Genomic DNA, 14,680 nt, shown 5'->3' with positions numbered 1-14,680 from the left:
CGATGGTGTGGCTGCTCTGTGAGACTGGTAGCGTATTTGTCCCTGCGGCGGGGACATTCTCAGCTGTTTCTCCTGGTCCTCAGAGAGCTGCTCCTCCCGTGTGGTTGCTAGGATCCCTGTTGTCCTTTTATCCCCACGGCTGCTCTCCTGTCTTGACGAAAATAATGGCGTGGGTGGAGTCTCACGTTTGGCTGCAGCTGCTGCTTTGCTTGCCGATACCTTCAGTGCAGGGTTTTAGCACCTTATGCTGAAAACACCTTCTATATCTCTCGCACTATTTGTTGTAACGTAACACAGCCTGAAGAAGTTCTGAGGCTGGGGAGGATGTTGTACTCCGATCCATTCAGAACCTTATGATTTCCACGTCATGGATTACCAGTGTGAACCCTGCAGCAACGCGGGGCAAATACCAGAGAAATAGCGATGATGGTGACATTAATGACTCTATGGATACCACTCTCACTTGATTCTGCTCAACAACCCTTTGTCGATTTCAACTTCACCGAACTGCAGCTGAATTTACATCTACATCATGCAAAGATGGAAATACCACAGCAGACATCTTCACATCTTTGAATAGGTCTAAAAGGATCATCGATTTGAAAATCACTGCAGCAACATAAAATAAATGCATCTCTGAAATGCATCATTTCAAACACACCACTGCAAATTGTGTAAAACAGGAAACAATGTAAATCAGTTGGCAAGTCAAAAACCAGGACCAGCAGACTGAAGTATTGCTAGTCGCCCAATATCGGCCTCTGGCAAACACTGTTATCATTGAACCTATTGGTTATGTGGAAACATTACAAAATATCTGTACAATGCAAAACATCTGATCAGTTTGTTGGGTTGTCCATCCCAGCTGGACAGCAACGTGGTTTGTCCTCGGTATCAACAGGTCTACTGTCAATCATACTGGTATCCATGTTCTTTTTCAAGTTATGTTCTCATCTAACCCCAAATGAAACAAATTCTATACACCAGAATAATAAAGTCCAAACAAAGTGACATTATAAACCTTTTTCGGTTTTGTTGGTTTTGAATGTCTTGTTACCAACAATCTGTCTTTCAATTCTGGTTGCAATATTACATCAGACAAATTTACATCATTTTCAAAAACGTTAGGCTCTGACGCAAATTAATCTGTCTGAATTCAAAACCGACAGCTGGATTAAAACGGACAGTTACAGATCAAAACTTTCACACGCTGCCCCATCAGCATGTAACTGCTCCTCACATGGCAGGAAGAGAAGAAACAACATAATGCACATATGCCTATAGGGTCAATACTTGTGTGTGAATCAAAATCAAAGCCTCCCTCTCCAGCTTCCTGTCTCTGTTGTTTCCACAAGCTGTCTTTCTATCTGTGTGTGTGTGTGTGTGTGTGTGTGTGTGTGTTTGTGTGTGTGGGTGTGTGTGTGCGCAAATGCGGGAGAGGTCTATCTTTCCATAAGCTTGATTAGACCTTCAACAGCAGCATTGCTAATTAAAATTGCCTGCCGCTTGTTAACAACCCCACCCTCACACCGCCCGCACCAAAGCACAGCTCGGAGGCCTGGGCGTCACCAGAACGTCTGCCAGACCGCAGGCTTTGGTGATTCATGATTAATTCATGGCGTCTGACACTTCGACACTCACTAAATAGAAAACACATTCAGCACAAGGGCCTGGTGTCCGTGGGACTGCATTTGATCTCAGAGTGTCCACAATCTGATTTATGCAGTTTTTCATCCCTGGCGTTTATGGTTGTTGGGCTACCACAGCTTCCACATTCCTACTCTGCGGACATCAGGTCAAGAGTGATTAGGCATCATGGTGCGATGAACACACTGGCTGGCTTGGTGACAGATGTGACACCATTCTGCCATGCACTTTCTGTTTCAAATATTGATCGTGATTAACTCTTCGGAAGATAAATAGCTCAGCTGTCAATGACAAGCACCATCAGTTTCTCTTCCGTCACTGCTGATGATCAAAGTCCTTCCCCTTTCTCGATTTTCACTGGTTTAAAAAAAAAAAAAAAAACTAAGCACTGAGCATAACTTGACATGTTATCAAAACATGTTAACGTTATCTAACTGGAACATCACATTCATTATGAATGTGGAATCCTCTACAAACTGTTTAGCATCATTCTTTTCAGAAGGTTCATGCAAAAGTAAGCAGACGATTGTGCAAGGAACGGTTGAAAAATAAGAGGAATAAGCTAAATTTTGAAAATAAGCTAAATTTGCCGATAGATATACATGCAAACTGCCTCAAAAGTCACAAGATATAGTCACATGAAATAGAAATATAATATGTATTAAATGTCCAAGAAATTACCAAAAAAAAACAAAGTAAAAATAACACTCCTGTTCAAGTGTCTCAAGAGATTTAGTGGCACGTGAAGGGTGATATTATACATTGATTTAGAACCTGGATGATTTCTTTTAACTCCAACCCTGACACCCAGGGGTTTAACATTGTGTGCTGAGAATGTTTAGCTATCAGCAGTCCAAGTAAAACCACCATATGGAAATTTAAGCAAATTATTGTGTGTATATTTGCTTATCAAGTGTGTGACTTACATAAGGCTTATCCTGCACGCACGCACGCACGCACGCACGCACACACACACACACACACACACACACACAAAGCAAAACACAGCTTTCCTCCATGATATAGAGGGAAATCACAGGAGAGAATTTCACACAGAGCTGAAATAAATGTACATAAATTATGCATAAATGCATAAATTAGGTACACAACATAAATAAAAATATTTAGTTTTTCAAAGTGTGTCTTTGCTTAGGAGCATGTTGCCAACTTAAATGGGACTTTAAGTTTAGAGCTCAAGTTGAAGTGTGACTATGTCCAGTGAATAGCGTCTGCTTCTATGTTTACAGAACTGATTCCCTTAGTCTAAATTCACGAATCAACTTTTGAACTTCATGGATGTAGTTCCATAAATGAGACACGTTCACACCAACAGCTGATTGAGCTGTGAATCGCAGCTGAGGTCACACGGATCCTCCCCTCGGTTTGACCCTTCCGGCCACAATTCACCACCCCACCACCAGAGCTGGTCAATCCCCTCCATATCTGTCCAGTGACAACAGTGGAGTCCGGCAGTGTTCAAACAAGGACGAAAGGCCAATCGATGTATCACTTTTGCTTCCAATACCACGGGTGGAGGATCAATCATGGCCCCCTGGATCGGATGTATGTACACTTCACAGCATACGTACGCCACACACACGCAAACACCCATCGCCATCACTGTACCAGGCTAGATTCCTGCCACTGTACGAAAACCGTATTATACAGAACCAGTGAGAAATAGAACACACTAGACTATCTGGAAATATATATTTAATTATTAATGAATGGCCTCTTTAATACTCAGTTAACTGTGATGTTTGTGCCATTCTGGATTCGCTTAAATCTTCATTGGTAAATTTATCTGGCAGATTGATGATTGAAATATTGAAAGCTAGAAAGAGTCAAAAAGGCAAAAGGGACAACACTTGATTCAGAAAAAAAAGCTCCCCAAAACTTTGCTTACCTACCTTGCCTTACCATTTCAATGATAACATCTGGAATATGAGGAGTTGTCAGGGTGAGTGAACCACAGTGGATGTGAATGGACAGGCTGACAAAGCAGATCCGAGTGAGTAGCAGCACCGAGGCCGAAGCCGTCCAGCTGGGACGCTGGTACCACACGCAGGAAAGAGCTGATACTACAGATACAAAATACCCTTGCTATTAAAAAAATGAACGAAAAGGAGAGATGGGCATCAGGGTTGCTAGCTGTTGTTCAGATGTGCAGAATCAAATTCCTACTGCCTCCTGTCCACTCCGATACACACTGGTGGCATCTGATATGATTTGAGGCTGTACCAAGTGTGAGAGACCTTCCGTTCAGGAAGCAAGTCCCCGTGATGTCAACCAATCAAATGCCTTCTCTTCTTAGGACTGTGAGAAGTAACAATGCCAGATGCACCTGTCTGCTTAGAACTGTCTTTACCACAGTCTCGGTCAGAAAGTGGTTTGTCTCCCAAATGCAAGCCATTTTGAGATGAGACGCCGTACTTCACAATCCACAAATCAAGAAGGAATGAGCTTATTGATCGTGGTTAACAGGCCCAGTCAAATAGTGAGAGGTGGGTAGTTTTGTCGTCATTGCCGAAACCCATGAGTCACCCACATGGTGGCCGTCATGCGTCGGTTTACCAGTGATCAATAAAGTTTCTTTTAAGGCCCCTCACTGACTTTTGGACTATTAGCAGGTTCTGCCATTGCCAGTGATAGAGTATGGCGGGGGGGACATTAGTTTCCATTATGGTAATTCATTTTAAGCCAAAGAAGGAGAGCAATGTCCCCGCTACGCAACACAAATCAGTTAAAAGCAGCATGCAGTAACGCTGGCTATATACGTGTCTGTAGCACAAACATATACACTTCTCTGAGATGATTTCCAGTTAGGATATGTGTTTCATAATTTCACTTTCAACATTCAGACATTGTTATTGACAACTCTGTTTCTTTTTATTTATCTTTTTTTTACTTGGCAGATTATCCTGATTGAAAAGAGTATTGATAAAAATAGTTGGTAAATAAAATGAACAGGACTACAAGGAGGTCAGGGTTAAAACTGGATGAAGAATTCAGTAGGAATGACCGAGAATATGCTCCAAAATAGCCCAAATATTACTGGAAAACAGTAACAAAAAGCCTGAAATAAAAAAGAAATTCTAAAACACTGTTCAAAAAAAATTCAAAACTAACAACCAAAAATTCATCAATACTTATAAACATATTTCAAGAAAAAAAAAATCAGCATTAAAAAAAATCACCAAAAATTGTTTCAAGAACCTGCAACATCTTGACTAAAATCAGCTTGAAAATTAAATTAAAAGAAAAAAACATTTTTCCAAAAGAAGGTGTTCAAAATATCAAAATAACCAAAAAAAGATAGCTGACCATACAAGAAACTAAAAGGTGTATTAAACAACCAGGAAACAAACAGAAAAGGCTGAAATTACCCTCATAATATTTGCAAATTACCATTAAAATGCCTAAAGATTACCAAGGAAGCAAGAGGGTCAGAGGACGGAGCTTCAGAAAATGAGGACATTCATCTTCATCCAAAAACTTCTAGTTCCTCTGAATATACATCCAATGTTATGCATAATTTTGTTGCCACTCTTCCCTTTTGTCCTTTAAAGCTCCACCCCATACTCTTATCCCCCCCACCACCACCAAATCTTTTATTCGGACGCTGCAAATATGCTTGGCATTTTCCACATTGTGAACATTTTCTTTGTCCCTAGTTGTCATTTTCAAACTCAAATGTGTGGCGGTTTAAAAAAATAACAGAAATATTAAACAAGAACATATTAGCAATATGATTTGGGAACGTATTAATGGTATTCAGTGATTACCCCAGTCATGCAGCCAAGTTGTACTCAATTTAAAAACATGGAATGTGCTGGTTTTATGTAGGTCTCCTTTCACATCCACCCCCACCCCACATGCGCGCGCTCACGAACACACACACGCACACACACACACGCACACACACACAGACACACACACACACACACACACACACACACAGACACACACACACACACGGATTTGGGAGCCTCGAGGGGCAGCAATTCCAACAAACACATTTACACATTAATCCTATTAGAGATAGAAAGTGTTTCTCTCTCTTTCCCTTCATCTGACAGCTCTCCCCCCTCATCCCCCTGCCACCATCCATAGTCAGTGCCAGTCAATATGCCTCTATCTCAGCTGTCTTTCACATCGAGGGTTAAACAGGCTTCTCAACAACCATGAGCAATCAGTGTCCAACAAGAGGAGCTCAGAGCTCGATACTCAGTGCTGCATCATGTTCATTTCGGGATGAAGGCAACACGCTGTTCTCGCTGCTGCTGCCCCTCCACAGTCAATAACCCCCCTCTGAGGCTCACCCTGTCCCAACATTCCCACCACCCCCTCCCCTCACTCAGTTCCCCGCCTGCTTGCAGGCCAGCTAATGGCTAGCTGCCGCACCACAACAATTTGCTCTTTACATGAGGCTGATGAGGGACGGCACAGTGCTGACATGTTGGGAGGGTCTGCGTTGTTGGGCAGGGGATACACACAGAAATTAGGGTGCTGGACAGTCAGGGTTAGTATGATAGGAGAACAGCAAATTATTTGATATTCTAGGGGGGAGTTACAACTCCCTTTTCGGTCCGTGAGTAGCCTCAATGAGGACATAGAGCACACCGGGCGAAACAACAGTTTACGTCACTTTCTGTGGAAATAACCCACGCCGCGCTCAAACTGTGTTAATGACAGAGTCTGTCCATTCTTCTCTGCCTCCGGTTCCTTTACCAGATTTTTGGCAAAAAGCAGCAATATTTTTCAGTTGCTTATACCTTATAGGCCTTATACCTGATGCAGCCAGAGAGTTTAAAGGTCCTAATGGAGTACAGTCCGATTATCGTTAATGACCAATAATCAGCTTGGAGCAGATCATTCCCATGTGATTGGTACCAATACACTTCCATTGGCTAGCTGACTGACATCAGCTGCAGGTCACCGTAAAAGCCAAAATGTGCTGATTTTGAAGAAAATTATGCCTTTTCCAAAAGGTAAGGCCTTCTAATGATTTTTTATGTTTGGGATATGATTCATGTATAATCTATTCAAATTGGAAAGAAAGGGCTTTGAGCAATTAATTACTGTAGCTATATAAACTGTATAATATCAACCAGCTGATCAGTTGCCGTGTATTCCGCACAAACTATGACATTTGGTGCAACAGAATATCATCTTCAGATATCAACCAACATGATTATCAGTCTTTTCTGGGGGGGCGGGGGGTTGTTTTTGAGAAAAATCAATCAATAATGGTTTGGAATTTCTGAGCTGAACTCTGCAGAACCTGACAGGAACATCAGGCTTTCACAAGTGTATCAGTATGTGAAAACACAGCTCATCAATATTTCACATTTCAACGACTCGCAGCCGGACAGCAATGTTGTTTCGATTTGATCGCCAGCTGTATGTAGGTTGTAAAATCGACACCAGGATGTCTGATGTAGACCATTTTATTCGGATACTGATGACTACTGATGCTGAAGATATGATGCTTCTAGGTTAGCTTGGTGACTAAACAGCATCAATTGTTTTTGCATATTAATGTCCACATTCTGACTTTTGCAGTCGACCAGTGCCAGGGAGGCAGTTAGGAGTTCAGTGTCTTGCTCATCAACACTTCAACAGACTAGGAGGAGCCAGGAATCAAACCAGAAAAGATGATTGCTCTACCTCTTGCACCCCTCCATCCCACAGGTGAGTTTCATGGTGACCCAAATTTCATTTCAAACCATACCTGACATAAAATTGACTCCTTACACAGCTGCAGGGTTTCCTCTCTTCTAACTTACTTTCCAATACTGTTCCAGGACACTTTTAGCTGGTACAGTATGACAGACAAGGTATCTTGTCAAACACTGTTATCCTGCCCTGCCACGCATATGCAGTAATGCTCTTTTCTTAAAGTTATATATATCTACCCAGATAACGTCTGTTTATTCCTCTTCCACCCCCTGAGGTCTGATTTAAAAGATCTGCGCTCCAATAATCTTGCATTATTTTATTTACTCATATTTCGTATCTCAGTGTGCATTGGGTACCAAGTGCATTTTTACTCTAAGTCCAATGTTGTTTAATCAACCTGTCAAGCTCTTTTAATTGCAGTGATTTGTTTAAAAGTTGGGAAATTAAGAAAAAAATTACAGATTGTTAGTTGTAATGCTAGTTTTGCAATCATAATCATATTCATTTAATGCTACCATGCTAGTGGTTCACATTCCAATGGCGCTCATCCTGTGGTATGTGTGCATCGCTCTTAGGTGTTAGTAACAGCTTTTACTGGAAAGAAGCTCTCTTAAGACTGCATGAAAAGTCACTAAACTCTCTGATTTCTTCTCTCTGTTTACATTTACAGCATTTTAAAAAGGCTGAAATCCAAATAATGTCCGTATCATTCACTTATTTCATGCTTCTGGTGTCAGACAATGGAGTGAGTAAATGACATGTAGCCAAATTAAGATGACCTGTTCACCGTTTTTATCTGGAAGCTGACACGACTGATATCGGAGAATGTTTCAGCTTGCAGTGCAGAAGAGCGTGCAAATTTGACTGGCTGGTAGTGTCACGTAATGTATATCAGTGTCTCCCATTCAAGACATCCTTACAACAGACTTGCACACACATAACTTTTAACCTGTTTGTATTCACTCACAGGGAAGAGAAGCAGAAGGAGAAATATGTTCCAGGATGACTTGAGCTTTTCCAGGACATTTTGAATTTTTTTCTCATTTTCCATTCGTTTTACATTCACAGAAATATTGGTTAGTCGTTTGCTAGGCTTTACAGGAAATGTGGGAATTGTGAGCTGGGCATTTAAACTTTATTGCTGAAATATCAGGTGATTAATTTATAAGGGTAAGAAGTAAGTGCTATTGGCTAATAAAAACTCATTACTGCTCAGTCTTTATTCAGCAAGCAATTACCAATATAATGGTCAAAACATGGCGGGGGGACTAATAGCATTTGTATTTACCTAAACTGTTGCTTGGATTAAATTTATAATGAAATTATCTAGCGCGCAAAACTACTCCGACATCAAAAAGATTCATGCATGAACCACAAAGTCTCTGAAATCACTAGCGATTTTTTTTTCAAGGGTCAGACAGACTTTCATAAAACTATTAGACTGTGCAAAGCACTTCTGCAGGTGATTCGTCATCCACGTCAGCATCAGCAGCCCGCGCTGATCCAGGATCTGTGGCTCCTGACTTACCGCATGAAAGTTTCCTCTTTAATCAATTCCACAATTGAGATTAGCAGGGAGCACTTCCCACATCACTATGACCCACACAGAAGGGTCGTTTTTCACAATCCAATTTAGGCCTTCGGGTGTGTTTGTGTGTCGCAGATCTGCCAATCTGCTCACTTATTATAGGGATGAAAAATTAAGTGGCCAGACTTTTCATTTCACAACATCAAGAGGAACTAAACAGTTTGCTGAGTGTTTTAAGTGGGTAACAGGAGGTTGTACGTGCGTGTGCGCATGCCCGTGTGAGTGAGTGTGCGTGCGTGTGTGACAAAGATGGAGCCCAGCAGCGTGAAACTCAACAACTCTGAGGTGCATAACAACATTTCATTAAGCCAACAGCCCAGAGTGTTACAGGATATTGCATCCAATACACAGATGGCTACTAGCTGCCTCTGTGAACACGTAGCCTCACATAGGCGCCTCAGGACCGGGAGCGGAAGCAGAAGGTACATACATGATCGATGGACTTGACTTTTATTTAGCTATCACTGCAAAAGTAAGAGCACTTGATGCCAGAAACTTGGCTGCCTGGGTCACACCCACTTGACCTAAACTGCACACTAACTTACTCCACAATCCGCCTGAGCTGGAGGGATCGTACTTTACAGATGTTTTTATAGAGTTCCACTTACAAGACACAAGGCTCTAACAGTCATAAAACTGCTATCATTTGCAGGAGCGTTTGCTCCGAGTCATGTCAGACTGCAGTGCCGACAGTTTTAAGGACACCAGTCTTTTCAGGCGCTCCTCTAAAGTTATCTTAATTTTTTTGCATCACTTCCATGTGGAGCCTCCAGGAAGACAACGATGACCTGCACCGCTGTGAGTGTGTCTACTTGCGCTCCGCTATGGTGCCGTGGCACCACAGTTACAGCGCTGAAAGTCTCTAGTGAGCCATGAAACTACTATCACACCGTGCTTGAGTAGCTATTCATATCACATGACTGAAACAGCAGAAATAGATCAAGCTGGGGGCGATGGTTTGGAAATGTGTAAAAGCAGCGCTGCAAAGCAGAATTGTACAACTGCCGTAGTTTGCTTCGTTAGATTCATGGGAATGTACACATGACAGTCCACCAAAAGGCTGATTTATACTCCGCCCTACACTGTGGCAGAGGCAATCATATTCCTGACAAGTCGGGAGTGGACAGTAGAAGTTTAATTGCTGCCTCGCTGAGGTTCTCAGCCAAACTAAAACAATGGGGACTGAAATAGAGGTGACTTGGAGTTGAATTTTTGATATCTGAAACAAAGCCAAGCTGGTCTGCCATTTGAACACATGGGAATTATTCCAAGATTGCTTTCAGCGTCAGTGCCAAAACGGCAGATGCGCTGTTTGACAGGCATCAGCATCAAGCGCTTATGTTTTCATTCTGTAAGTTTAAATGGAGAGAGGACCCACAACAAACACACACACATACACACACACACACACACACACACACACACAAAATCACTGGAATATTTTTTAAGTGTGTGTGTGTGGGGGGGGGGGGGGGGTTGGAGGGGGGTTGTCACTGTGTCATGGTGTCACTTCCACAGAATTCAGAAACTGGCTAGAAACCAAGGCCATATTATTGTCTTGCAGGCTCTAACAGACATGGCACACGATTTGTCGGCTCGAATACGTTCCTGCTCCATGGATCAATAACACCAACCAGGGCTGCGTGTGGCATCGGCTTTGTTCCCAAACACACACATGCACACACGCCCTCCACCATGTTGGACACCTGGCTCTTTCACCATCAGGGCAGGAGGGCCCGGCTTGCACGGCAGCAGCCTGGGTCACAGTCCTGGATAAAGAGTCAAGCTGCTACCCGCACACAATGACCTGTCACCTGCAAATGATATGAATTTTGCCAAAAATGTCTCATTACTTAGGCGGTACCGGGAGGTTTTCAGACATCTCACTTAAAAAAAAAGCAGAATTCAAGATATCCTTATCACCCTAATACACACATCATGTTTAAATATTAACGATATGATGTGAAATTTCTTGCCCAAGTAAAGAAATGTCACAGTATAAATAATCCTAAATCCTGGGTCTCTAATATCATGCCATTCATTCTCTGCTGTGTCAACGATGCCACATTGAACTGCTTGTTAGCATTTGATCGTCTCAAGTTTTTTGCAAACGTGATTTTTTTTTGGGGCACAGAGCGGCAACAGAGCCCCCATTCAGCATTCAAGAAGAGGCAGACGTCTCCAGAGCAGCTCCCTCCAAAACAGGCAACACACACTAAAGATGATCTGGATGAATAGAAGCATGATGGGGGTGAACTTCCACTGAACTTCCCCCTACCACCCTTCAGCTTTTTTTGTGCACAGTTCCGGCCGGCACACTGTCGCAGAAACCACAGGAGGACAGTTATTACCAGCTTCAATTGAGCCTCTTTCGGGTGCAGTGTAATTGCCGTGCCATCAGCGAGGATGCGCACACACTCAGAGGAGCTATCACAGACCAGAGCTCAACCACAAACGCGGGCTGAGGACGGCGCTCACGCCCTTGCAGGCAGGCAGGCAGGCAGGCGCGCACACACACACACACACACAACTTACTGCTTGTTCCACCAATGCTACTCCCGTTGGCTTGTTCTGACGGAGTAGCTGACAACCATCTTAGAGCTAAAGTCAGTCACATCATTGATTTAGTCTGTGTCTATATCCTGGTTGAGACCAGCCAACTCATGGAGTGATGTCACTGAGCAGACATGTGACCACAGGAATAGATCAAAATTTCACAGGTTTTAATTCCACAGAGAACTATGTAGATAACTTGTGAAATACAAACAATTACAGGGAAAATGTATTCATTTAAGGCTTATTTCGGCTTGACATTACAGGGTGCCTTTTTTTATTAAACGGGAAAAAAAAGGAACATCATTAGCCTGTCCAAAAAAAATTTCTGCAGAGAAATTCTAAATAATGAATATTTATTTCACCTCAGGACATAGGTTTTAACTTCAGGCGAGAATTTGTGACCTGAATTTATTTGACAAAAATAGTGCTGACGCTCACACACGCACACACAGCGCCTCCATGCACTTCCAACAACATGAAATAAACCAGGAGAAGTGAACAAAGAACAAGCGAAACGAAAACTCCAGTGAAATAAAAGGCTTTTATATTTTAAAAGCAGTTTAATGACTGGGAGATTGGGCCGTGTTTCAGTCTCTCCTGTAATAAAAGCCACATTTGAAATTGTGTTTCTTCATGTTTACAACTGCAGGAATCAGCTGTTAAACTGAGCCATTGTTGGTTAAGGAACTGTCCTTCAAAATAAAAGCTCCATACGTGTAACTTTGTGCACTTCAAAATAAAACCAACTCCCCAGGCAAATCTGCTTTCAACAAAGCACATGACAAACTACGTCTGGGTCTCTAACCAGCACTTTAGAACCACTGGTATGAATACAGCCTATAGTCAGGGCTGGAGAGGCTATCATAGGCAGGTGTTCTGAATACGTTCTAGGCATAAATAGACACACTCTGCAGCTTTTCAAACAAACAATTAAAATATCGATCTTTACCTGGGGACATTAAAATTGTCTGTTGCTAATAATGGCGAAATACGCTGTGATTCTGGACACAGGATCAACCACAGACAGGCGAGTCACATGTGGACCCGTCGTACGAGCGGACCGCCGAACCGAACGCTGTGCCATCAGATGCTGCCGAGTGTAAAGCAGATCAATGGGCTGCTTGAACTAAGCATCTGATCTGGTGAAGAGGGGATTTGCCTGAACCCCCTGGGGCTCAGCAGCAGTGATTTACATGAGGCTGAATGACCCTGCAACACAAATTTAACAGCCATCAATTATTAACTCGAGGTTAATGAGCACGGCAGCTCATGGGGAGGAGCGCATATATTGTCTATTTTCAAAATACAGCACACACCCTCAAATGAACACCTCTGGAGACCCCCCCCCCCCCGTGCTGTGCGGTACGGCTCCAGAAGACCGGTGCTACTTGGGGTCCTGATGACATCATCTACAAACAGAGGCGACATCGGGTGGCACGGCTGGGGGAGGAGAGCAATGCACGTCGTCTTCAAAACGCTACATGCGTCCAGCACACTTCACACTTCCACCGCCCACCTCCACCCGTGCACGATCATAGCGACAAGAGGCGGGAGCATAAGGTCAAGGACTTCGCCCCCCCCATCCTCCACTGAAAACATTGAACACGGCTAATATTAGAATTTGGATCCTCAGATATGACTCCTGACAAGTACAATCACTATTTAGGTGTTATTATTTTTTAGTATGCTGTTGAAAGCAGATACATTGTTTTTATTTACTCAATTCAGTGAACTCCACCCGATTCACAGAAGAAACCCCATAAATAAACTGGGAGGGGAAGAAACAGCTTGAACTAAAAGGATTTTTTTCTTTTTAAAGAAAGCAATAAACTTAGAAAATCCAAAATTTAGTAAGAAAGTCACCCATAATATACAAAAAAAAAAAAAAAATCCACAATCCTTGCAAGACATTAACTTAAATTCCCAAGTACGTTTGAAAATTACCCCAAAAATGGCAGACCTCATTTGAAAACAAGAAATAATTAAGACCTCACAAATATTAAACAAATTATTAGATAATTTTGAGTAAGACACTACCTCAATAAAATTACCTGGAACCGGCTGTGAAATAACAAATAAAATAAACTACTAGACTACCTGAAATTGGTGGGGTGCACCTAAGTATGACAACATCACTGGGAAAATCGAGCGGAAAATCCAAAGCTAAACGCCGCTGATAAAATTCATGACATGTGTTTTCTAGAAAATTCTGTGTATTTATGTGAAATCTAGGATATTCTTCCCATGGAATCAGGAGTCCGCAGGAGGAGCACCGTGAGATGGTGCCACGCTCCTTCCCCTCATGGGAGGCGCCTCCATCCATCACGAGGATGAGGAAGAAGAAAAATAAAACAAAATAGATGTGTGTGGAAGTGTGAGTGTATTTTTTTTTTTTTAAATAAATGACAAGCCTTCACTTCAGGGCGGCAGCGGCTGCTAGCATCCGGCTACCGGCGCAGGTTAGCCGCATTCCAGCGGGGAGACGCCGATTCGGACCGACAGGTGCGACAGCATCCCCGGCCAGCCGTGAAAGCAGTCCTCTCGGGCGCCACCGCGCCTTCCGCGGTGACAGATAAAACCGGGTGGTGAAGAAGGGTGGGGGAACCAAATAAAGAAAGGGAAGTCTTTTTTTAAAAAAAAAGAAAAAAAGAAATATATCTTCATTTTGTTTGGTTTTTTTTTTTCGTTAAAACAAGAGCGCCTGTTAGGGAGAGCTAGCTAACACTCGCCTCGCGCGGCGACCGAGCGGACCGCCGTTAGCCTCCTCCCGGGCTCCCCTGTTTTTTTAATTCACCGCTCCGACACAACGGGGCGGGGAAAAAATAAACGGCTAGCAGAAGAGAGTAAAGAAAGACACGCCGGTAAACTCACCTCTCTGCCATCTTCCGCTGTTGTTATTTTTTTTTTCTAAAATCCCTTTAGAATAAATTCCACACCGCTTCCCATGTTGCCGATATCGCAGTCGCCGCAGTCAACGAGTCACTCCTTTCAGACGGAGCGTCAAGCTAAAATCAGTTTGTAGTGCATTTCCGGTTTTTATCTTCACAATAAGAGCATCCTCGCCACTTGCGTCACTGGTGCATGTTAAATATTTTACCCAAAGACCCTAAGGTCTTGTCTGGTACGTATTTTTTCATTCCTGCAATTTTCCATGCCATCTTTTGCTAAATGTGGTTTTTCAGGAAAAATAGTAACGTACGGAGGACT

At 42.8% G+C, this 14,680-nt stretch overlaps 1 protein-coding gene across 1 annotated transcript in view; it reads right to left on the bottom strand.

The window, feature by feature from the left end:
* arhgap39 (Rho GTPase activating protein 39) overlaps positions 1-14,452 on the bottom strand; it is a 93,810-nt gene extending 79,358 nt beyond the window's left edge. Inside the window, 1 exon segment of the mRNA XM_086146072.1 lies at positions 14,345-14,452. Coding sequence (XP_086002198.1) covers positions 14,345-14,355 — 11 coding nt within the window. The 5' untranslated portion in view covers positions 14,356-14,452.
* Between the last annotated feature and the right edge of the window lie 228 nt (positions 14,453-14,680).

Source organism: Fistularia commersonii, chromosome 1 (genome assembly GCF_037954325.1).
Source record: "Fistularia commersonii isolate RoL2024-O1a breed Wild chromosome 1, RoL_Fcom_v1.0, whole genome shotgun sequence".
Classification (NCBI taxonomy): Eukaryota; Metazoa; Chordata; class Actinopteri; order Syngnathiformes; family Fistulariidae; genus Fistularia; species Fistularia commersonii.
This window is presented reverse-complemented; position numbering and strand designations above follow the sequence as displayed.